This window comes from Centruroides vittatus, unplaced genomic scaffold, assembly GCF_030686945.1.
Source record: "Centruroides vittatus isolate TY-2023 unplaced genomic scaffold, ASM3068694v2 contig_1168, whole genome shotgun sequence".
NCBI lineage: Eukaryota > Metazoa > Arthropoda > Arachnida > Scorpiones > Buthidae > Centruroides > Centruroides vittatus.
In genome coordinates, this window is record NW_027120749.1 from 314,973 (window position 1) to 342,769 (window position 27,797).

The 27,797-nt window shown below is 27.6% G+C and overlaps 1 protein-coding gene across 3 annotated transcripts in view; it reads right to left on the reverse strand.

The window, feature by feature from the left end:
- The window catches only part of LOC136981653 (uncharacterized), a 56,870-nt gene that overhangs the window by 18,815 nt on the left and 10,258 nt on the right, over positions 1-27,797 (reverse strand). For all 3 annotated transcript variants that reach the window (XM_067278006.1, XM_067277998.1, XM_067277989.1), the window contains exons 2-3: positions 5,914-6,035; positions 1,850-2,064 (exon numbers count right to left, since the gene is read on the reverse strand). In XM_067278006.1, coding sequence (XP_067134107.1) covers positions 1,850-2,064; positions 5,914-6,035 — 337 coding nt within the window. The remainder of the gene's footprint in view (positions 1-1,849; positions 2,065-5,913; positions 6,036-27,797) is intronic.

The following is a 27,797-nucleotide window of genomic DNA, read 5'->3' on the forward strand; positions in this document are numbered from 1 at the left end:
TACTAAACAAAAACTTACTCCAGAATTTCTGTTGATAGATTCTGTACAGTAGAAAAAAACATACTCATTTATTCTGTTATCAATCTACTATCAATTACTATCAATTTATCAATTATATTTACTTTTCCTGAACCTACTTCCCTATTTTTATACGAAAAAATCAAATAAACTTATCTCAAATTCATGACATTTTTCACTTGTTTAATTTTTCTCTATTTGTCATTCAGAGCAAAGGAATAACTCTCCAAACTAAAGATAAAGTATTATACTAAATTTTAATATTTAGTAAACATATTAGTTACATAGTATTGGGTTGTTTGGAAAGTAGTTTAGTTTCTTTTTTGTGGGAAAAAACAATTTTTGTATAATATATAAAATATTTTATTAAATTATATATTGACCATTTTGATCCAATACCTGTTGCCATCTTTCTCATAGTAGAATGATTCCATGTTCATAAAAGTTTTGATTTTTGCTTACAAAATACTAATCCAAGTGATTTTTGACATCCTCATTTGAAGTAAATGTTTTACCATTTGAAAAATTTTGTAACGACCAGAACAAGTAATAATCCAAGAGTGCCAGATCTGCAAATATGATGGATGTGGTAGCACATCTCATCCAAGCTGTAACAGTTTCTGACAAGTTACCAAACTTGTGTGAGGTCTGGCATTATCATGGTGTCACTCAATTTGTCCAGTTGGTGGCAGTACACTTATGAATCAATTGTGGAATTGTCTGGTAGAAGCTCTAAATAAACAATTTCCTTAAAATCCCACCAAACAGAGAGAATCTCTTTCTTTAAGAACATGTGGAATCCATATACTATAGGGATTCCACACTTGGACTTGGTTTCATTTCAAGTGATCATAAACGGTTGAATTCGACAAATTTAATCTTTTAGCAATTTCTCATGTTGTTCGATGGTTTGCTTCAATCATTACCTTTATTTTGTCTTTGTCAGCTTTAACTGGCCTTCCAGAATGTAGTGCATCTTCAACATTGAAATTGCCAAAACAAAATTTTGTGAACCAGTTTTGGCACTGTCATTCTGCCAACACATCTTCACCATACTTGTCACAAATTTTTTCTTGCTTAAACAGCATTTTTACCTTTTCGGTAATGAAAAAGCAAAATATGCCAAAAATGCTGCTTTCAATTTTCCATATTTGATGAGACACCAAAAAAAAAAAAAAAAAAAAAAAAAAAAAAAAAAAAATTGCACAGAATCAAACAAACTTTTTACAAATAAGCCTTGAAATATCAGCTGTCAATATATGTAATGACAATACGGTTTAAAATGAAGTTGATGGGTAAATATACAAGAAAGCTTTCTTGTGGTAAGAAAACAAAAGTACTTTCTGAACAACCCAATATATTATGTAATATTTAAGTATCTCTGATATAAACTGTATTTTCATATTTATCTTTAAAAATTAAATTAAAATTAAAAAGCATGAAGAGTCTATTTATTCATGTAGCTGAACTAGGCATAAACAGAAATTTTCTAGTTCTCTATTATTAGTAATTAAGTTTATTTCTTTGTTAGAAATTATTTCAAGATTGATCTTTATAACTATATATAAAACTACACAAGTAAGATTGCTAGTTAACTCTTTCTGAAAATATTAATTAGCAGACAATAAATTATTTAATAATTAAAATTTCATCTTTACAAGCATACACACACAAATATCTATACTTAATAAATATTCTCCTATTTGTACTAATTCTAACAAATTAAAAATAATCTATATTTAAAAGATTTATTATAAATCAAAATTCAGTTTTCTCAATTAAAAAGCTATTTAAATTACTAAGGTTTTTAATTTATAAAAAATAATCATACCTGTAATCCACAAACAGTATTTAAATCATGTATTATTGTATACCTATCTTCCATTTTTCTTCTTCCATTCTTAATAGTACAAATGGATGTCACATATTGAGGTGAATTAATAACTGAAGTCATTGTTAGCATTTGATCGGGATTTTTCTGTAACTGTTCAGCCAAATCATACAATTGATGTATTGTTTGAGTATGAAGATAAACTGCTTCTAAAGCTAAAAGATTAATAATGTTCAATCAAAAATCATTTCATACAATTAATATAACTAATAAATATAAAATTAAGATACAGACAAACATATGAACAAAAATTATGAAATTTGTCTATTAAACATGAATATTCCACAACTGAACAGAAACAGATAATATATTTTTAAGTAGAGGTAATAAGTTGAATGTTAAGTTTTTGCAAAACACATGCATTCAACTCTGCTTGAATGGCTTAATTTCACATTAAGTTGTTACAGAAATTGTTGTTAACATGAGAAATAAAGTCAATGGCATTATCACCTAAGAATACTGGGGAATAATGTTTAGTCAATAATGTTATTGCTCTACTAAGTTAAATAACAACAACTGGATATTATTGTTTGTCTCAGTCTTCTGTTTGACTACTGTTATTTCTCTTAATTTCTATTTACCCGAGTAGATTTATGAACCACAGAGTAGACATATATGTACAGCTTCATATTAAGTGAATATAAACTTTTTGAAAGTCAAGTGATGAACTTTAATCAATCATTTCTGTGCCACAGGTTGTTCAAGAAATTTATTTGCAGTAAGATGTTGAAGACACCTTCTACAAACTTCTAAGTTTTTCCAGAAATATTAGAAAAATATTATCTATTTCAACATATTCTGTGATTATTAAAAGGTAATTAAAATTTGAAACACTATTTATTCATTACAGGCATCCCCACCAGTATTCTGAAACAAAAGTATTCATGTTCTCAGTTTTTCTTGTCAGGAAAAAATGTTGGTGTTGAATGACACATTAAGATCAACAACTGGCAAAGAAATAAGTTTGAGAGAGGCACCATCATCTAAAAATGTCTTTGTATCACAGGAGTATCAGCAATATCATTACAAAACAAAATGCCAAACTAACAAAGTGTTGCTCTGCTGATAAACTGCTGACAAAATGTCATGTTAGTTTGAGTTGCAACAATAAATATTGAAAATAATAGTTTTTAAAATTAATTTAGTGTTATATAATCTTGAGTATCAGCAGTGCCAAAAAGTATTAGTCAGTAATGAAAATTTCCAGGCAAAGTGATATAATATGGTAAATATACTCTGAATTCTTAACGTATCCAAAATGAAACTGGGAATATTCCAATAATATTCCTATCCTACAATATTGGAAGTTAACATCTCTAAAATGTGTTATAAAATTCTTTATTTAAAAAAAATTCTATTCACATTTTCCTGACTTTTTGTATAATAATACTTTTTATGCAATTTATTTTCTTAATGTAATTTTTTAAAATAATTTTCTGTTTGTTTTTCCATATTATTTGTATTTATTACAAGATACAAAATTAAAACAACTTCTTACAGAAATACTGAAAAGGATAATTCAAACTCGAGAACCTTAAGAGTCCAGTAACAACAACAACAAAAAGATACAAAATGAGTGATAACTCAAAAATTACAGCAATATTTTTCAAGAATGACATAATTCAATACAGTTGTGGAAAATCAGGAATGGAGCAGGTTAATTTTCTTATTCAAATCACATCCATGGGAAATCCATAAGGATCAATAGGATTCTTCAATCATTATACAAATCATATCAAATTCAGTTTGGAGAATTTTCTTGACAGATTTCCACATAAAGACACCAATCAATGCCGAATTATCGGGCTAGAAAACGGCTATAGCAATATTAATAATTTAAGATAATTTGGAACTAGAGTTAGGTGCCATCTCTTGCTAAATTTAATAATTAGAATTTTTAATTAAATAATTTAAATAAATTTAGGCCTAACTAGAAGAAAAGAATCGGCCTGAAGCGGGACTCGAACCTGCAACTTCTGCTCACCGTAATTGGCAATGCATCTGCACGATGAGCAGAAGTTGTGAGTTCGAGTCCCACTTCAGGCCGATTCTTTTCTTCTAGTTAGGCCTAAATTTATTTAAATTATTTAATTAAAAATTCTAATTATTAAATTTAGCAAGAGATGGTGCCTAACTCTAGTTCCAAATTATCTTAAATTATTAATATTGCTATAGCCGTTTTCTAGCCCGATAATTCGGCATTGGTTGGTGTCTTTATGTATAATGGGTTAGTTGTTTATTTATAGATTTCCACATTTCAGTAAAATAAAAATTCTCAAAGCTTTCTGAAAATTTAGTTTTTTGGGTTGTACTGGCAAAGGAAAATATGTATTAATTCTCAATAAAATGAGATTATTAAATAAGGACTGTTATGTTTTCTACAGAATTTATTCAATTAAAATTTTCAAAACAGTTCTCAACAAATGCTCAAGATATAAGGAGACCAAAGTAAAACTTGATATTAACAGGAGAGAAAATAAATTTGTATTATTCAAGAGACACCGAACCTTTCTAAAAAATTTGTATTTCAAATCTGATCTTAATTTCATAGTAAAATAATATGTGATTATTATTAAAGCTATCATTAATGCTGTATGGTTTATGTTATCACTTCTGATTTTACACTATTATATCAGACTGTCATAATTTTTCTACTGTGCCAAAAAATAGTATTTGTAATATAAAATTTGATGATGACATCTTTTTGCCAGCATTGAAAAATTTGCTGAGGGAATATTAATAATAAATTTATTGTGTGAATATATATGTGGCAAAAAATTATTGAGAATGAAGAAATTACATAAACAAACAAAAATTTGTTTCTAAAATATGTAACAAAAATATTACTTAATATAAAGTAATGTATCAAATTTATCAAAACTGCTATAGAATAATTATATTATTTTTCAAAACCATAAACTAAGTCATTACTTTTGAAATATTTTAAATTTTGCAAAATACAGAATTAGTTTAAAAATGATCATTGATGTTCAATTAGTAATAAATATACTGATACTGTAAATCCTGTTAATAACTTAGGTGCCTGGGTATCTAAGAGACAGAATATACTTAAGACCCCAGCATGTATAAGAAACCTGGTACCTATTCCATTCTTGCAGAATTTTGCATCCAAACTAGTAATATAAAAAAGGGAAAATATGATTCATAATTCTTTCCACTACCATCTCCATGGTTTCCCCAAATAACTAAAACTGCAGATAACAAGAACTTTTCCTTTTTATTTAACATAAAAGCATACTATGCACACTAACAGCATTACTACCATAAGCATAAAGTTATTATGGTATTACTATATCTATGTTTCATGAATTTTTCTAACCACTCTCTACTAGCCCTGAACACTGAATTTTGTTTATCACTTTTGTCTGACTGAGTGAAAATATCTCTTGCCTTATCCATCACCATCTGTCTGGAGGTACTGTTATTTTTCTCTCACTGCTCACGGGTCCACTGCAGAACCTATTCTTCTAGTTCTTCACTGAACTTCTTGTGCCCTCCCCTCCTGCCAGCCTCTTTGCTTCACTGTTATTCTTGATAACCTTAAGAGTGTCACACTTGCTCCTTCCAATTACAAATTCACTTTGGATGCTGATGCTTCCCCAGAGTATTCTTTTGCATACACAACTGCATTCAATTTGAAGGCAATGCTTTAAGGCCTCTTGGTTATCATTCTGATCAATGTCTAGTTCACTGATCTGTGGTAAAATGGACTGTTTAGAAGAAAAAATATAGGAAGATGTGTTTACTCACATATTAATTACTGTGACTACACTTGAAACCATGTAACAGTAAAAACATTTTTCAAGGTTTCCACAGGAAAATTACAATATGTATAGAACACTATTAAAGCTTTGCAAGTCACATGCAGGAATTCAATGACACCCAAAATCTATTTAGCAGTTAAAACTAAATAGCCAGCATTTATAGAAGACTTGACATCTATTGGAAGATTTACAGTATTAAATACTTAAATAAATACTTACATAATGTGCCACCATCTGTTTGTGCCATTCCATTGCATTGCATTTTATCTTGATGAGCAAATTCATTCATTTTTTGAGACACATGTTTTGCCATTGCCAATGCTAAGTTGGAAGGACATTTTCTAAAATTAAAAAAAATATATATATATAAATATATATATGTGTGTGTGTGTGTATATTTCAAAATTGTTACAAAAGTATTTTTTTTTAAATATATTAATAATTATTTCTAAAAACTATAATAAATTTTATATTATTTAGATTTAGTAAATAATTTAGTGTAAAATATCTATTAATATAAGTTATGTATAATGCTAAGCAGAAAAAAAATTTAAATATTAAATACAGTATAACATAAAAACATCACAATGTCAATAATAAAGTATCCATTAATCATAAATATAAAGTTAATGTTCATATCATCACAATAAGTACATTATAATGTAGCATACAATATGCATAAGCATATTTGCACTATTTATTAATTATACATAACTGCCAATATCAAATTATATTTGATATCTAATCATACATAATTTACCAAGTATTAAAGCTTTAAATTACAATAACAATTACATGCAATCACAATAAGAGAATTATTTGACAAAATTATTTCACAATTGAATAATTATCTCATTAAGTAATATTTTGAACTAGGATTAAAGAAAACCAGACAATTAAAATAACAATGTAAAATATATTCTGAAATAAATAAGCACATTGGTAAACATCCATATTGATCTTTTACATTTTTAAATGATGATAAATTATTATATAAAGAATGACAAAATTATAAATAAATGAATCAAACTACTGCTTATTTCAGGAAGCCAATACTTTATTAAAACAGAAGAAATATTTCCCTTCAAAGACATGATTGTCCCAAAGTTAGAACTACCCATTTAGCAGTTTAAAATAATGGAAAATCTGACAAAACACATTATTATTATAAAGCACATAACCATCAAGAAAATCATTTTTAAACTAATCACATAATATAAACTGAATATAAGATTTAGTTTATATTGCAAATAATTTATTATTCTTGAAAATTTCAAAACTACAGTAATAAATTTCAGTTAAATTTTATAAATTTGTGCTTGGATTTATAAATTGAGCCATTATTTCACTTATCATCATCAACAATTAATGAAAGAAAATTTTAAATATTTTTAAAAATTAAATAAACCTTGGCTAGAATCAACCATAAATTATAAAAATCATTTTAAAAAATCTTAAAATGATTCTTTTTAAATTTAAAAGTAAATTTTTTCTACTGTATCTTCTAATTAAATATCTTTGTAAAATACAAGCGATTACTTTTTAAAAAAATTTAATTACATGGATAATATATATACTTCTAGTCATAATATAAAATTCCTGTGATTTTTTGCACACAGTATTAAACTGGAGAAATCAATAAATTTAAATAATTTTTAAGAATGAATTCTGTACAAACGAAAGTAAATTTCGTTCAAAAAATAACAACACTAGTCCTTTCTGATTCTGTTATTAACTTGGATAACAGTTTTGTTTATTTTATATGCAACTAACTTGTAAGTATGCTATTTTAAGTTTACGATGATGTAACGGTTTCTACAGAATATTTAGAATTTTAGAGTTACTTAGAAAAACATTGAAATCCTTTGTTTTAAGTGCCAAACATTATCCTGAAAAATTACTATTATTTGAACGTATTGACTCAGTTGCTCCGGCTGGCTGACTCAAACCGGAAACGCAGAGAAAGGTGAACGTGACGCTGCTATACGTGGAAAATTTGACGAGTCACCTCTTTTAGTTCAGTCAGGTGTACTTCTGTGGGTACGAATTTTTGTTCGTTATATAATCTAATGATCGATTAGGCATTTCAGGAGAGTCGGTTACTTTTCCCATAGCCATCTACTTCTATATATCTAAATTTAACTCGTCTGATTATCTTTTCTCACTACGTCTGCGTATTTCACCAGACGGACTTCATTATTGATAGTATGAATAATTCTAAAACAGCGAACGTCACGTCCATAAATAATGTTTACGTAGGTCGAGTGTGAAGCGAGACACATCCGTTTATTTCTATTAGAAAAAGATCAACTACAGCAGATCGTTTTGCTCCATTTGGAATTAACGAAATACTGGAAAGAGCGATTAAAAAATATTTACATCAAATAACCTAGATAATCTGATAATGTAACCGACGGCTTAATTTACATTATATACCGTAATTGACTTGGTGATGATTAAATAATTTTCTTTCGGATCGATTGCAAATAATAAAATTTATTTATTGACAGCGAAAATGTAATTTCGAATTAAGTTAATACTGTACTAATTTCATTTCAATTTGATACATTCAAAAAAAAAAAAAAAAAAAATCGCATTGAAAATTTATTGCACGATTATACTTCAACCAAAGACGAAAGAATTATACGAAAACGTTATGAAAGCATTCTCATTATAATTCCAGATCTAAATATTCAATCCTTTCGTTAGTAGTTTCTTAATTGATATGCTTATTTTTATTTTCCGATTAGAAAAGAGGAATTACGTCTTGTATAACGCGCGGAGAACTAGATAAATGCCAAGTTGCAACGGAACTACTTGACTATTTACATACTATCCGCTGATTTATGTTCTGACAGCAATAGAATTTCACAGTTTTAAGAAAGTAGAACAAATTTCTCAATTTTGTTGTAATCCTTTGCTCCGATGAGTCGATTTTTTAAACTGTTTTTCATTCAAATCCATTTTTATTACTTCAACTCATCATCGTTACAAATAAAATTTTATGCAGACAGACAAAATGTTAATCTTAAATATACTCGTATATTTTTTTACAAATGAATGTTAATTAACAGTTCGTCGGTAAAATTAACGTATTCTTATTAATCTCGTTTATTGTTTCTATTAAGACTAACAGATTAATTAATAAGAGAATCTCTTAGTAATAAATTCATAAAAAATAAACCTTATTTAGGCTTTATTATAAAGATAAAAAATATCTTTTCAATTTTCTGTTCAAAATGAAATAAATAATCCGAATAATAAAAATACGCTTGACATTTTTCTCAATAAAATCATATTTAGATGTTATTAATATATGCTAATAAAACCTGTTTTTAAATCTTCGACAGCGCTCAATAAATATTAACGAGATGATCAATTGTTCAATTTATCACTGCAGTACAGTACATATGAATGGTTACATCACAGGTATTATTATCAATTATAATTTGAAATCATTTGTTTTGGAAACGTTTCTTTTAAGTATTTTAAAACAACTTATAGAGGATGTTTATAACTAATTTTTCAGAAATATAATCAGTAATTTAACTGTGAATGAACTATATAGAAATTTAAGAAAACATTTATTCAAATTCAAATACAATTTTCGATCTATACCATAAGCGAGATTTAATATGATATGGCGATTGATTAAACATCCTCCTTTTTCTATGTTTTATAGAAAGTTTACGGCACTTAGAAATTCAAAAATTCTAACTTGAAATTTTTCGTCAGCTGAAATTAAAATTTCATTAACACGATTGGAGGTGATGTATACTTTCGTCATTATTAAATTTAAATATTTATTACTTCGCAGTATGATGTTTGAATATTACGTTCCATACTGGTCTTCGTAATTATGAAATTATGACCAAAAATTAATTTATTTAAGCATAAGAAATGAATAAATAAATATAGATAAACATTGTTCAGAAAATTTCGAAATTAACAAAAGTTCCTAGGAATAAAATTTACAATTATCAAAAGTATTTTTTTTTGTCAAAGTTATTATAATTATGTAATTTTTAACCTTTTTAAAATATTTTTAATCATTTGTTTTTTGGCTGTAGACTTTTTGTATTTTTTAATTTTATCATACATGTCGATATGAGTAAGAAGTGCTTTCTTAAATTCAAAAATTAATAACACAATTGATAATCATGGCATTGATTGCATTAACAGATTACATCGTTGAAAATAAAACGCACGTCAAGAGAATTAAAATTTAACGAGAGTAAACATGGAAAAAATCGTTGTCCGGTTCATGACCTCGACCTCATAATAATACAGAACGTTACAGTTGTTGGTTTGTGATTCTTATTGAAGTAGCGGTTAAAAATTTTTAACTTTGAATAACTTCTCTCACAAGATTTCGAAATAGAAAAGATTCGTGCTGAAAAATAAAAAATTACAAGATTAACGACTTTGCCAAAAGATTATTTTTTAACATTCCGGAAACCTTCCTTGTTAGTACGACTGCAACATAGTTATAAAACGTTTTAAAATCTAGTACTTTTTACTATACAAGTTTGAAGATAACCTGCGAAATAGAGCAGTGAATATAATCGGGTAGTGAATCTACAAGTGTACCATACAATATATAGGAAAAATCTGCATAGCATGCTATATTATTATTTTTTGGTGTAAATATTTACTAATATCAATAATTAACAATAATTATAAATTTTTAATAAATTCAAAAAATTAATATTAAAAAGATAACCTAAAAAGCCAAACGACACAATAAATATAGTAGTTTAATTTGCTTCAATTTATTTTAATTTAGTTTTCCTTAATTTTTGGTTTTATAGTAACATTCCTATAATTTATATCTAATTCACTTAGTATTTTATTTTATTAACCTTTTGTTATCCATTTTCCTAATATATTTTAACATAAATTTGTGTTAAATTTATAATTTTAGATCACTAAAAGCTTGCCTACTGAATGAATATTTTTAAAAGTTAAATATTTATTTGACACATAATCCCAAGAAAATTTGCCCTATACCACTTTTAATCATAACATTAAATAAAATTCAAAATGTTCTAAGAATAGATGAGAAGTGAAGAACTACAATTGGAATTTTAATGAAAAAACAAAGCTAATTCTACCTAACACATTAATTTCTCATTCACATATATATAATAGTTCAATATGAAATTAGAATTAATCAAAATAATGATAAAGAAAAATATACAATTTGTCAAAAAAAATTTATAATCAATGAAATTGTTGAAAGGGGAAACAATGTCTTCTACGTTGAAATCAATTTTAAATAAAATCAAAATATTAAATCATTTAAAGCAAATTAAAATATTTATTACATACTGTATTCTAATATCAAATAAACTTTTTATCAACAAATTAAATAAATTTGAATTATTATTACAATAACTTAATAATCATATCATCAAAGGAATCTATAATTCCTCAATATTTATTACAGTACTAGTTATTACTAGGAACTGACATATATAAATAATAAATATTTGGGAATATTACATTGTTACTTTTGTGGCAGATTATGTTACAGAGTAAAACTACAAGTATCAGTTTAAAGTAATTAGAATTTTTTAGTGACTTTTACGGTAGTAAAAAAACAAGCTTATTTAAAAGCCGCTACCTAGAATAATAAAATTGAAACAATATGTTAGAAAATAGCTATGAATTCATTAAAATATTCTGAAATTTTATACTATACAATTTTACTGACAAAACAAGCATAATTTATAACATACAGAATGGTAATTGGATGAAATTTGTTTGTTTAAAGTCTAGCTTTAAACAAACAAATTTCATCCAATTACTTAAATATCTAGATACAGTATTTAAAATTATTCAAATTTAATAAAAAAACTAAAACATTTGCTGTTCTGTGAAATAATTCAGAGGTGAAGCACCCATCCACTGCAATATTATGGAATGTACTGTAATATCATTTTATGTCATGGTATGTTATCTTTGTATACATAACACATTTCATCTGTTATCTTTAATATTGTGAATATGTATTTCTTTATCTCCAGCAGTTCAAATTTTCAAAAATTCTAGATTTTCATTTATATAAATTGAATCCAGTCTCATTGAGTTTCTATATATAGTTTTTTACCATGTCCAATTATCACTATTCATATATCAAACTTTACCATTAACAAAAGTTGGTCACTTGAAAAAATTTATTACATTAAAGTTATTTTAAAAGTTATTTTCATACAGAATTTAAATATTTGAAAAATTATTTTATTGCTAATATTAGAGTTAATAGCAAATCATCTACATATAAATATTAGTGTGTCAGTTCTTCAAAAAATCTATTAATAGTTAAATAATTTTTATAAACAATTCAAATCATTTTAAGTCCATTTAAATCATTACTGGTAATAAAAATCACAAAAGATAGCAACAATGTATTCACAAATAAGTTTCAGGCTACAATATATATGGAGAAAATTTCATATACAGAAAATAAAAAACTCCATAGCCAATAATTAAAATCATTTTAAGTACCATTTTAAATACACTCTATATAATAGATAATAACAACATAATACATGGTACAATTAGACTAGATGGCAACAGTTAGATGTACAGTAAGAGAAGAGGAGAGAGAAACCGTTATCTTTTTAGAACTGAAAAAATAAAACATTTTCTTCTTTAGAATGGCATACTGATGACCCAAAGAAGATTGAAGCAAAAAATACAGTAAAACCTTGTTTTAATAGGATGAGGCACAAAGGATTTCACAGAATAATGTTTTATCCCCCCAGGTCCCACCAAATCAATTTAATTTTACCTCATTTTAGCAAATCCATAACTCAGAATAATGGGTTTTTTCTAGTCCTCATCTATTGTAAACTTAGCATTTTTTTTCTATACTTAATTAATACTTGGGCATTTCCAGGAATTTGTAGAGTTCAATGTTGCACTTGTTACACCTGGGATATGTAAAACTGAAGAATTAATAAGCTGATACAATTCAAGAGGCACCTAGTGAACATTCTAACACTGTTCCAAGAATAGTACCAAAATTTAGTGAGGCCATCAAGTCTTTCCAATTTGTGATTACCTTTCTGATGAGTTTCATCATAAACAAACAAACTATACATGACATTAATATCAAGCAGTTGCTGTATTCATTAGGCCAAAAAGCAGCATAAAAAACTAAGAGGGATGAGTTTTTTAAAAAGTTTTGAAGTCAAGTGAAGTGCTGAGAATACATAATTTGCCTCTTTTTGTGCTTATGGAATGTACAGTTTTTGTGCATACATACAGGATAATGGATGATCTTGTAACATATGTATTTCTATAAAATAGAAATCTTAAGAGACTGAATAATTTCAAGTACTGGTATTTCACATAGGAGGTTAAAAAACAAACTTTTTTAAATAATGGATATTTTCCTGGGTATGTGGGAAATCCATTGTTTGTGATATAATAAACTCTCAGAACAACAAATGATTTTAGGAGGCCCAAGCAATCTGATAAAATGAGATTCTACTTAATGTGTTATAACAATGCCAAATTTAGACTGTCACTACATAAGCTCTTAGTGTAATTTGTCATATTTATTTATAAAAAGTTTGAAATAATTTTGAATCTCAAACATATGTAAGCAGTAATCAATATTTCAACAATGTTTTAGAGTATACCACCATTTAAACTAAATTAAATACTGTATTTGTTAAAAAATATCCATAAAATAGCCACAAAACTAATGTTTCCTAAACAGTTGTTGAATTATTTTGATCGAACTAAGTTGTGAGTGAAATAATATAATCTGTATTTTTTAGATCCTTACAAAAATGTTTTTCTTTACTTGAATACTTTATACATATTAGTTATATATTGTCTATGGAATTCTTATTTTTCATGTGTGGAATTTTTTCATATATAAATATAATCTGAAACTTATTTCTAAAATCATTATTTCTATTTTTTGAAGTGAACTAATTTCAATTAGTATGCTAAAATAGATCAAAATACAGTGGAACCTCTATATTCATAATATTCAATATTTGTCATATTTTGATGACCTTTCTTTTCCTCCATATTCATCGTCATTTCCAACACCAGCAGTGGCGCTACAATTGCATGTTTGCTTCCATAAGCTAGCTGTGTTAGGTTAGTGTTGCTAACTTAGCTAATTTTTTTGCTAAATTTAGTGGATTTATGAACAATCTAGCTATGCAAATTATCTAAATTATAATGGCCTAGCTATTTTTATAATGCAATCTAGGTATAAAAAAACAATCAAACAATTTTAATGGAAACAATATGATTTGAATATTTTTATTAAACTGTCTAGCTATAAATTTGAATTTTTGACTTGGCAACATGATGTCAGCTAGCTGTAGTTAATCAGTCTGCTTTGTGTGGTCGTCATGTGTTCTTAGTTTCTCATGTTGATTATTTTCAAAAACTCAAGTTTCAATGGCTCCAACAAAGCGCACTGAAGAAAACAGCAAAAAAGGAAAGATGTTAGAACAACAATAGAAATAATAAAATTATTGCTAAGAAAATGGAGAAAGTAGAAAGGTTGTGGCTCTAAAATGTGAACGTCGAACGTTGAGGACCTGCCATCTTGAAAGCCTAGAAGTTTGATAATGACATTTGGAACACCAAGCATGATTCCAGTGACGTTCCAAAAGCCATTGTCAAACTCCTAGGCATACAAGATGGCGGCGCTCAACGTTTGACGTTCAAGTTTTAGAGACGAAAACTTCGACTGCAACCTCTAGTGTTTCCAACTTAGCCAAAGAATTTAATATGCCAAGATCATAATTGGAATTACCTAATGTTTTAATTGATAGTATATCTTCTTAACAATAATAACCTTAATCTTCTTCCCCTTCTACCACCATATTGTATTTATTTAGTACAATAAAGATAAAGTTCTACAAACAACAAAATTTTTATTCTTGTATCTTTTTTTAGGATAGGAATGGATTAATTGTATATCAGTTATTTATTATGAGAAAAATTGTTTCTATATTTGTCATTTTCCATATTTGTCAGATCCTTAGGAACAGATTAATGACGAATATAGAGGTTTCACTGTAATTTTATTGTTAACAATTCATTATTTTAATGAATAAACAGACTTTATGGAAAACTGACATATTGAATTTATATATATTGTACATTGTATTTAAAAATGTGTATGTGTGTATCATTTAAATATGTTTATAATGCCATGATTATAATTTATAAAAATAATCAAATATGGAATTTCATAAACTATACTAAGAATTAAATTGTGAAATTCTAAATCTTTGGTCTATTAATAAACCTTAAAAAATAGTAATATACATCAATCCAATATACTACTATTACCAATCAATCAATTATTATCAATCATATTAACAAATAATTATTAATTAACCTTATTATAGCCTAATAAATTTATCAGGCTGTAATTTGGCTAAAAATAGGCAGTTAAGCTGCCCTCTAACCAAACTGCTTTGTATCAAGTACAGTAGAGTAGGAGGAAACTTGACTCTCAATAACTCAACATTCTGTAAAACTTGTCATGTTGCTCAAAAAAAAAAAAAATAAAAAATAAAAAATACACGTAATCTAATTTTTATCTGTACAACATAATACTAGGGTCAAATAGGTTATCATTCTTCAATGACACTCAATAATTGCATGTGTTAAGAAAGAATATAATCCTTTTTCCAAAGTGCCAATGCAAAATGAGACAATAATTACCCATTTGTCTGGACATATATAATATTGTGTGTTTCATTGGTTGCAATAGTCTAGTCCCAAGCAACAGCAACTAGAATAGAAAATGTCTTTTTTGCTGCAGCTAGTTGGTTGTATGGTTGACTCCACTGCTTTAATTTCAACTTTTTTATAGCAGCAATAAAGTGACTAAAAGTTACTTGTGTGCCTTAAATAAATCATTCTTTCATTAAAATTTATCTTACAATTAAATTCTTATGATTTCATTTAATATTTTCAAATGTAAAATTCAAATTTTGAATAAACATACAAAATTGATTTTTAAAAATAAAAGGCTAGTGTATGATAAAAAATAAAAGTTTTGGCATATTAAATTTTTTAAATATAAATATTCAAGTTCAGATCTTACATGATAATCAAATATATATATTTTCACTTAATATATTCTTGATCACAACTAATGTACCAAAAAAGTAATAAGTTCAAGGATAAATTTTCTATTTACAAAACATTATGCAATCCTTCCTATGTACCTATGTCTTATCATCATCATATACTCAGAAGGAAAATATAAATTTCAGTTAAAGTTGAGATGACTTTACAAATATGATAAATATTATGAAAAATATCTACTGAATATTTTTCATTCTGGATATTTTGCTAATAGTAAAAATTGTATTCCAACCAGGGCTGTGGAGTCAATAGATTTTTACATGACTCCGACTTTTTCTTATGATTCGACTTCGACTCCAACCAGGGGCGGACTTGTTAACAAAGTAGGCTCAAAAATTCTGACGTGATCACGTGACCTCAGAATATCAGCATCAATAAATATAGTTCTAATAAAGATAGAACATAGAAACTTTCTTTATTCCAAAGCTAAAATATTCCTCTACGTAATGAGTCAATACAATAATTTTTACTTTTCTGGCTGTTATACATAACAGAGGAAAAGTGTAGCAATCATTCAAAAAATGATCCCATCCCAAATTTTTGCATTTTTGAACTCAGGGCACCTCGAAATGTCAAGATATGCAAAAGATTCAGTTTATTTTTCCGTATGTACAAATGTTAGACTGTATGGAAGAAACAATTTTGAATTGGGCCCACACCCACTGCTCGACACAGGAAGCGTTGGAACAAGAAATGAGGTACCTACAAGAAGTGGCGGCACAACATGGCTACAACAGAGTAATATGAAGAGAGAGGCAATATGAGGCTGGTATCCCACCTTCTCTGTCCCGTAATGGGGATAATGGGCAACCGGATAAACAAATCATACCGGTCACGTACAACCCGGTTTTGGCATCCTTATATAAAAAAAATTGAGAAACAGCAGGGAATGCGTATGCTCCTCTATATTTCAACTGCTACGCAATGATAAGGATAGGCTGGCCATGGACAAACTACCAGGAGTGTCTGCAGTGCCTCTAACGGACCATAGATTTAACAGAGAATTACTCTACATTGGGGCCACAAAACAGGCAGTAGGTGTTAGATGGAAGGAACATCAGCAGGACATTAGGCATGGCAGAGCCAACATCTCACTATCCATATATGCTTCAGATCCAGAAATCATAGCGGACTTTACGAACGCCAAACTCCTCATCACCATGCCATACACAGACCACCTTACATGGCTGGAACAGATAGAAATATGCAAGGCCTTCCACTCGTCTCAACCAATCAAGTCTAGAGATGAGGTAATGTTATCTTTGGCGTGGCAAGCCCTCCTACAGAGGAAAGAGACAAAGTAAAGAGGCAAAGTGATCTGTGGTGTTGATTTGGAACCTCTCGTTTCTGTGAGATACGAAGCCCATGTGAAAAATTGTTATTTAAATGTTGCATTGGCCATCTACATAACAAGCGGTTGTTACGTAATCGTTTTAAAATTTTTTTGAATTTGGTTGGCATGCGGTTCATGTTAGATTTGGAATTCGATAATTCAAGTTTTCTTCCGGAACGCAGCTGGTCTTCGTTATAACTGTTCGTTAATAAGAACATAGCTTGAGGATGGACCCAGAGAGGGATCCGAAAATGTTTGCTTACAAACTTTGTGCATACCCTCACCGGTTATAAGGTTCTTAAAACCTTATAAGAAGATTCATTGGCATTACCCCAGTATATGTAGATTGTTTGTTAATAAGCATCACTTTAACATTACTAAGAAATTACCAGAGCTTCTTTGGTCTAGGAAAATTTGGATGTTACAATACAGATTCCTGTGACTGACTTACTCTAGAAATGAAAAGAGCCTTTATGAGGTCAATGATTCCCATCAATGGATACCATTCTAGCTGCAATAGTGCAGTCTATGCACTATTTGTGAAAACTGCTCTGTTGACAGAGTACAGTGCCAACTGGACATGTGTTAAATCATTTTAAATTATTAAATGCAGTTACAGTGACAAACACTAATATTAAATAAACATTTAATCAACCTTTAAAAATATTTCTGCCAAAAGTATTTTTAATTAATATAAATCTACAATATAATCTGGTCTATTAGAAATTAAAAATAAATAAATAAAAAATTTATTACTTATTTTTATTAAAATATTTTTATAGATAGAAGGTATTATTATTGTTAAAACTTTTAAAATTACATTAACTTTATTATATAAATGTTTTCAAATAATTAAACATACTTATTAAGAAATTCCCATATTTTGCTAATGTATTTTAAAAAATCTTAAGTTCAATTCAAAGGTTCAGAAAATGTAATAAAAAATTATTAACAAATCATAAGATATTACTAATAAAATTATAAATTATCCAACTTTAAAACTAACAAGATTGAATTTAAAAAAAATTCTATATTTATAGAAAAGAATATTTTTATGTATCTAACAGAACAAAAGGATTAATAAATAATCCTAGAATTAGAGGATTCAACTAAGCAACAAGCTTTGGGTCAATGACATATATACTCTGCCAACAATTTATGCTGAATATATACTCATTTAAGCAGTAAACTATAGCTGGCTTATGCATGAGTGAAAATATATAAATGTAGAAAAAAATTCAATCACTTAAATATTGAAAAAACTATCAAATAAAATAATTATTAATTTTTATTAATAAATAACAAGAAAAAGTTTAAAGATTAAAAAATAGTACTATATTAAAAATGTTTAATTATAAAACATATACATATTAGAAATAAATAAATACTATTGTAAATATAAACTTTCTAAAAATTAATTAAAATTTTGCTTTTATTTAAACAGGTATTATTTTTCCTTTTATTCTAAAAGAAAAATTTCTACATAAATGTTTAATTTAACACAAAAAAGTATTCAAAAACTTTTACAACAACTGATTTCTTATTAATGTAAAATTTACAATATGAATATTTACATATTCTTTAATGCTACATCCAGAAAAGAAAAAATAAATAAATTCTTTCAATAGAATAATTTGCTTTATTAGAGAATACTATTATATAAATAGGATTTCTAAACATTTTCAGAGTAACTAACTCAAAAAAGATAGAGTTTAAAAACTAAACACTTGACAATTAGAATAAGCTACGCTTTAATTTTTATAAAATTCAAAACATTTGTTTTATGGCGACAACTTAATTACTTTTTTTAAAATAAGAGACATTGATACATTGAGAGCAATTATTTTAGTTCATCTTCAAATCTTGTAAATATTTTTAATACTAGAATTTCAGAAGTCATATCAAATTATACCTTCAAAACTTATATAATTTAATTTTAATAAATAGACCTAATATTTACAGATAAAACTATTTAATATTCAAATTGATTAAAAACAAAATAATATAACTTCAGCAAATTTTTGTCACTTATTTTAATGAAAAATTTGCTAAGTGAATTTATTTAACAAATCTGTAACACCAACTTTTAAGTATCTTGCACAATTTTTGCTAGACTAATATTTCAAATAAAATTTTTTTTAAATAATTTAAAATATTTTTATGTATAACAGAAACTATTCTTTACATGAGCCTTTCACAGGCCAAATCAATTAACTCCCTTCATTATACGAAAAATGTAAAAATAGTACAGGGTGTTCATAGTTACAGTTCACATTTCAAAAAGATATAACTTGGAAACTAATCAGCAGAATGATTTTATATTTCGCATGGAGACTTCTGTAGTGATAGAATTTTATTTCAAAACAAAAAAATAAATAGTTACAAAAATGTCAGCTAGGACAGTAAAAGGCACTGCAACACTGACCTCTGAAACTCCGAGTGCTGTTGTTAAATGTACAATTTGGCAATTTCAGCACGTTACTGTCAATGCAGGCTAGCATATTGATCATGATGTTGAGTAGCCATAGAGTGTACCATGTGTATCATAAGTTTGGAGACATTTTGAGCTAGCCACTAGTGTTGCAGTGCAATTTACCAACCCAGTGAACATTTTTGTAACTAATTTTTTTGTTTTCAAATAAAATTCCATCAGTACATACATCTCCATGTGAAATATAGTTATTCTGCTGATTAGTTCCTGAGTTATATCTTTTTGAAATGTCAACTTTAATTACGAACACTCTGCATATCCTTGGAATAATTATTATTGTTTTATATGTCATTAGATAAAAGCTATGCCTGTAATAATACATTCTACAATGTTTATTTAAATATAGAATTTATAAATTAAAAAAAAATTAATTTTTATATAATTTGTTTTTAAACTCATAAAAATTAAATAATCTTAAAAAAAAAAAATAATAATACTGATATATCTTTCCTTGAGATTCCTTCACTTTGATGGTTTCCTAAAGAAATTTGAGTTTTAAATATCTCTTCTATTTTTCTGTCATTGGGCTGCAATTTGTAAAAATTTTAGACCTATAAATTCTCACTGTTGTCCATCTATCTTTCCTTAATCTCGAAAACAGTTATATAGATGAAAGACAAGACCAGATATGGAAACCTTAGGGACAGGACGCTCCAATTAACTATATATTATTGGTAAAAAATATGTAAAGGAGTAAAATTTAGCCAAAATGAGTTAGACACCCATTTAAATCCTGAGTCTTTTGTGTTATGACAGAGCAGCATATCTCTATGTAACACGGCTTGCATTCTATGGATTGATGAACACTGAGCACTTCTCAAATATCTGATGAAAATATTATAACTTATAGATGTTTCTCGAGAGATGCCATAAACACTGTGTTTTTAAATGACTTTAAAGGTGTATTCGGACTTAGCCTGTTCATTGCAAAATTACCTGGAGATTATGTGGAATTCATTTTCTGCATACCCAGATTCAGTGAAATGATACTCAACGAGAGGAAAATGTTTCAAGGTCAAACAGTGTGTTTAACCTTGAAACACAGTGTTTGAACTTGGTTGAACTTGTTTTTCCAATCGTGTGACCACCACATTTACTATATTTTATCTCATTGAAAAATTAATACTCGTATTAAGGAAGGTCCACATTGCCAATTTATTTGCTGATGGTTGTGGTGGACAAAATCAGAATTCCATCGTGGCAGAAGCTCTCATATGCATTGTTTCATAGTTGAAACACCTAGATGAAGTGAGTCTTTGTTTCTTTGCAACTAATCACATACAAAGTGAAGGAGACTCTAGTCACAGATTTCATACATGATTAAAAAGGCTGGTAAATTGTTTGTGCCTGCTCAGCTTATACCAGTCTTTCATCTTACAAGAAGCAAAAAGCCTTATATAGTGCACTTTTTAGATTATAATGATTTTTTAGATTTTAAAAAATTTAGTGAGAATCTCAAAGCACATTCTATACGAATCAACAACAAGAGAAAAACTTTTAAATGAACAGACATTGTTGTATTCAATGTAAGGAAGAATGAATTAGGTAAAATATTTTTTAAAACAAGCCACATTGATCACAACTGCTGATCATTGACTTTAAAATGGCAAAATGCATTACGGTTGACAAAACAACTTAAATTAGAGATCTCCTCCATTGTAATTAGAAAAGTACAATGACCTAATTGCTCTTTGCTTTAGACCAACACTAATAATAAATTTGCTTGAACATGTCCAGTTTTATAAATCTTTGCCTCATTTGGTAGAGTAAAAAAAAAAAAAAAAAGAAAGTGTTGTTACATACAGTTTAGTTTCTTCTCTTGTCAAAAAGGTTCCATTAATTTTTATTTTCATCTTTATTCAAGAAATATTATATTATTACACTCTAATATAATATTATACTTAAAGAAGCTAAGTGATATACCAGTAAGCAGGTAGCCTACTTTACCACTTAGCTTCTTTCAGTTTTTGATATATATTAATGGATTTAAACAAAATTTTTGAATTGCATTTTCTTTTTTCCAAAGTATATTTTTAAACTCACTTTTGTACCTCATGTGTTTTCTTAAATAGTTTATCCCTACATCAATTTACTTTTATTTCTGTGTTTATTATTGATATTATGTTTGTCATTAAAAACTTTTTAGTACAATAATGTCTCTTTTCGTTTTGTTTTTATTGCATACAAAACATTTTGTTTTAAAAGCAACCAGTTGATTTAGTTACTTTGAGCCAAATTTTAATTTTAAATCATAGTTATGTCTTAATTCTAAAAGGCATATCTCGAAATAAGGCTCCAAAATAATGTGATAATGAAGTTAATGATAAACTTATGTGTATATAGTATTTACCAAATACTGTAAACAAAAACTTGAAAAAAGCAGCACTTTATACTCAATAGTTTTTTTTATTTATGCGGAAAATAAGAAAGTCCTTTTTCTTTAAATCGCTCTCCTGTAAAGTTGAAAGTAATGAGAAATGCTCTTACATATTTTCAATGATATGAACTTCTGATGCAAACTGAAAGTCATGTTATTTCAATTCAAAAATTTTCCCCTAAAAGGTGATAGATAGATGACTGGCATGACTCTATTGTTAAAGGAAAAGTATGATGTACAGGGGCAAGCCACTACTAATTTGAGGTGGAGAGCATATATTTTAAATTAAATAAATTAATAATTGCAGCCTGGCACTGTAACAATGTCATAATAAATAACTGTTTTAATTTTATCTTTCTTTCTTATCTTTATGCATGTTCATTGTCATCTTGTCCATCCATTTCAATCCTGGGTGTTATATTTTCCTCTGCATTGTTTTCCTACTTCATCTACAAGTTCAGAAATTTTCTCCTTCTATCCTTCTCATACATCCATAGAATTGCTAGATGTCTACAACTGGATTAAAGGATACACAATGATTGATACCACTTCATTCCACTCCCAATTCAACTTTCACTCCACTCCATCTCATTCCAAAAATGTGAAATTGAATAATTTTTTAGTCAATAACTAAACATTCTATTTACAGTTTTTAGATTTGATTTAAAAATTATAGTTTTTATATAAAATATTTGCAATTTTAGTTTAATTTAAATTTAAAATATTTAATGATATCTCCTTGCTTTCTATGAAAAAGATATGGATTGATACACAGGTATTTATAAAGACCATGTGCACTTTCAAATAGTAATAGTTTTGGAAGTATGGAACTGATCTCTAAAAAACATTTGTAAGCTGTTGTCAATCTAGTTCTACATTTACAAGTTTTCCAAGTACATCATTACATATTTTCTTTTAGCATATAGATGCAATCTGTTTCAAATTCAATTTATTGTTATTTTCTAGAAGTTTTCATGCCAGTTAATGATCAATGTATACATGATCTTTCAGTCATAAAACCATATTGTTGTTCTGAATCTTTGATAGATTAATAGGAAAGTGATTTCTCAATCATTTTCTTATTAATCTATCAAAGAATTTCATAATGTTAGTAACAGAAAATTATATTTTAATTATAAAGAAATATCTCATTTCTTATATAAAAATACAATATATATATACAAAAATGGAATATACTGATGTAGAGAAAGGTTTTTATGCAATGATGAAAAAAGTGTTAAAGGACCTCAAATCAACAAAAATTTAACTGTAAGGCATTGAGTTAATCTTTTAAAAAAAGTTTAACTACTGCAATTCATGGATTTCTAACATAGATTTATTACACAATCCTAGTACAGAGATATGTATAATGGTTTTCATATAAAAATAGACTTGAATTCATTACATTGTCTGAGGAATGATGTTTTGGCCCATAAGGATATAAAGTCATGGTCCAATACATTCTTGGTGAGTTCTGTGGTATGTCTGTTGTTTAAAATGTCCTGATTTTCAATTAGTTGATATAAAAGTTTCCTATTTGTGGCCCCAATGTAAAATATTTTTGTGTTTGTACTTGGTTGCTGTAAGGGGACCATATAAATTAAAAGATATTGCAAAATTTGATGGTATTACAATAAAAGCACCAACTACCACCGTGAATTACAGGTGATAGTTGGTCCATATAAATACCTGATTTTTCTAATACAGAGAAACTATCTCTGTCATTACAAAGAAATCTAAACAATGGTATTTGCAGCCTAATCTTCCTTTCATCTTCCTTTTCAGTGGTTTCTCATTTTTCTTTGATGGATTCTCAATTTTGATATCTATAGGATTTCCATAGCATTCAACAAATTTCTTCCACAGCTGCTTCAGTCATAGATTTTTGCCTGTATTCATGTACTGAGATGTGAACAGGGAAACAGTAGATCTTACTACATCCATCAACTTGGGCCACAGATGCCCCTACTAGGTATGCACCTAGTAGGGGCATACGGATCAATAATCATTTCCATTTGGAAGTCTAAGGTCTGACATAATCACCTTCAAAAACAGGCAAACAGATTATTCAACAGTGAAAGTGATGAAGTTTATCAATAGTAATATAAGCTATGCAAATGAGAAAAAATAAGTGGTACTTGAGATGGCAAATGTTACAGGAAGAGTTGAATTTGACTGTAAAATAGGTGTTCAAATTATTTTATCTAATCCTTGTACACTCTTTTTTTTTCTTATATTTTTTATAATTGGACTGCAATTTGAAAAAATTGTAGACCTATAAAGTTCCACTATTGTTCATTTGTCTGTCCTTCCTTAATCTCAAGATTGGAATTAGACAGATGAAAATCGAGACCAGATTTGGAAAGCTTAGGTACAGGAGGCCCCAATTAACTATATACAGTCAAACCTGTTTTTATGCGGGGGATAGGGACCGCATTAAAAAAAATCTCACGAAACTTCACGAATGGCTGTAAATAATAGTTTTCGCAACACAATTAAAAAAAATAATTTTTTTATGCGGTCAACAGGGACCGCATAAAAAAAGTCTCACATAGAAAATAACTCAAAACCGTACGAAATAGAATTTATTGACAACAGATGTCAGCACTTGACTGCATCGTCTGGTCTATCGTCTGTTTTACATATTTTTGTCCAGGTGGTGTTTTGTTGACTTAAAAAGTAAATTATTTCATTTTTCGCATATTCATGCAATAATATTACTATAATAAGTGAATTTATGCTATAATAAGTTTATTTAGCTATAATAAGTCAACGTGAGACATGACGAATCGCACGAGACTAGTCGCCAACTATACCGCACAAATTAAAAATTCGCATTAAAAAAATCGCACAAATAAAAATCGCACATAAAAAGAGCGCATAAAAACAGGTTTGACTGTACAAACTTCTGATGCAAACCAAAAGTTGCATTATTTCAATTCAAAACTTTTCTCCTGAATGTTAATTAGATAAATGATTGGTACAACTCTATTGCTAACAGGAAAAGTATGGTGTACAGGGAATATATATATTATACAGTAGAGCATTGTTTATCCGAATCAATTGGGGACTGGGGTTGTTCAGATAACTTATTTTTCGGATAACCGATTATGTACAAAAAAATATATTAACCTATCCCATGTTGAAATTTTTCTCCGTTGAATTTTCGTTGATGTTAAGCCTAAAATAAATTTTTAAAAATAATAATCGTGGCTATCGTTTGTGCTCACTAATTTGTTTGCTAGAAACAACGTGTGAAAGGTTTTTTGTGATTACGAAATATACTGAAAAATATAAAAACAAAAAAATTATATTTTGAAAGTTAATCTAGTATCAAAAACGTTTGATTCAGCACAACACAGTCCGACTGGAACGCTTTTGGTTAACCAATGTTTCGGTTGATCGGCTTTCAGATAAATGACGCTCCACTGTATATATACATACACATATACAGTATATTCCAAAATCTTGAGTTCTTTTGAAATCAGTTTTAACTGATCACAGTTTTATATGAAAGAAAATTTAATCCCTCTTAGTCCATTCCTCTTATTTCTTAATATAAAATTTATCCATATTAATTCAAAGAGTCAAACTTAGATTTAAAAAATAACAAACATTAATTCCATATTTACATAGAATTAAAAAATTCTAAAGACCAAATAAATATTAATGTTTCTATAAATTGCTATATATAAAAATTATATCATAAATTATGTTGTCTTTAAAAATATGGTAATTTTCTAAAAAAGTTTCTTAATTCATTAGTAAAGATTATGTCAAAAATTTTCACATTAAAATTACAGTAAATTTACCCGAATTTATGATTAGGATATTCATGCTATAGAAGGTCATCTATTAGAAATTTTAATTATTAATAAATTAAAATTAATTAAATTTTGATTCCTATGTTAATTTTAATAAAATTTTAAAAAACCGCTACAATGGAATTCAAATCTATATTAACTTGTTAACAGCTATACCAACTTCAGCTAACATGAAAATACATTTGTCAGTTATGCTATCTAAATTTCAGTAGATGCTGATCCAGATTACTTTAAACAAAATTCAATATATACACAGCTGTAGTTGCTTGTTTACAATTTTTGATATAAATCTGTCTAGGATAAAATGCTACACCAGGATGTAATTTTTAGTTTAAGAAATTTTTTGAAAAGTATCTTTTGAAGCCTTTGGATTAAGAAATAATCACTAAAACAAATTTTTAACTTTTAAAATTTACTTGGACAAATTTTTTTAAACTAAAATTTTTTGTATTATTGATTTAGAAGAAATAAAGAGAAATTCCATCATAATAATATTATCAATAACAAAAGGCTCAAACAGATGATGAATTATCAAATAAATCATAAAATGTCTACATGAAATACTAAATATAGAAAAATCATAGTATTTATTAGTCTTATAATTATTAACTCAACTAGAGTTAATAATTATAAGACTAGGTTAACTAGGTTATTAACTAGTTTCTTGTGTAAATTAAAGACACAGTCAATTCAAAAGACCACCATTTATTATGTGCTTTTTGATTAAAACATTTGGATGACCTGACCTTTCTTTTTAGGCTACCTCTAGCCTTGACTGCCTCTAGTTAAAAAACTAGAGGCAGCTAAGTACTTGGCTGCCTCTAGTTAAAAAACACAAAATTTATCCAATTAAAAATATAAAATTTTCTAAAAAACTGGAATAGGTTGGTCTTACGACGTCTTCTAATAGTGTTTCATCCTGTTCCACTCGGAGATTTCGGCCGATTTATATCCACAGAAGAATGCGCTGGTAAATGTAAATTTCGGGATCCCCTCTGGTGGCGAATTATTGCAAAAAGTTTGTTTCTTTCATCGGATGGCTAAATTAATTTTTATAAATTAAAGACACAGTCGATTCAAAAGACCACCATTTATTACGTGCTTTTTGATTAAAACATTTGGACGACCTGACCTTTCTTTTTAGGCTACTTGGCAGCCTCTAGTTAAAAAACACAAAATTTATCCAAATATAAATTTTTCTTTTTAAAAAAAAAGAAAGGTCAGGTCGTCCAAATGTTTTAATCAAAAAACACGTAATAAATAGTGGTCTTTTGAATCGACTGTGTCTTTAATTTACAAAAAATAATTTAGCCATCTGATGAAAGATAGTTTCTTGTGGTTAATCTGGTTATATGTATTTAAAATTCAATTTGAAAGCAGATTAAGGTTGTGATGATGGGGGTTATCTGACAATTTTAATTTGCAATTACAAACCCATCTTTTTCCTTAGACAGCTCTTCCTTTATTTAAACTTATCAAGAGCATCTTTAAAAAAGTAAAAAGTTTTTTGCCTACATGCATTAATCTGGCATCACAATTTTTCCCAAAAACATTAAATACATATATAGCCAACCTTTAGTTATCTTCTGTTCATTTTTGTATATCAAACCACACTTTAATCAAAATGAATAAACACTCCTATTTATTTTTAAAGTTGATAAATTTTTTAGTAATTTGTTTTGTTTATACAATACAGAATAATTAAGAAGCTTTTATTTAGTAGCTTGTTATAGAATATACAGGATGAAATGAAACACTATACCAATATTTTAAGGCTAGAGTCAAAATAAACTTAAAATCATCTATAAACATTTTTCAAATTCTGCTTTTATTTTTGAGATCTGACCTATCAAAAAAATCATATTGGAAATCAATTTAAATCCTCCTACCAAAAAAATACTGTTTTCCACTTTTGTGTTACCAACATGGAAGCCT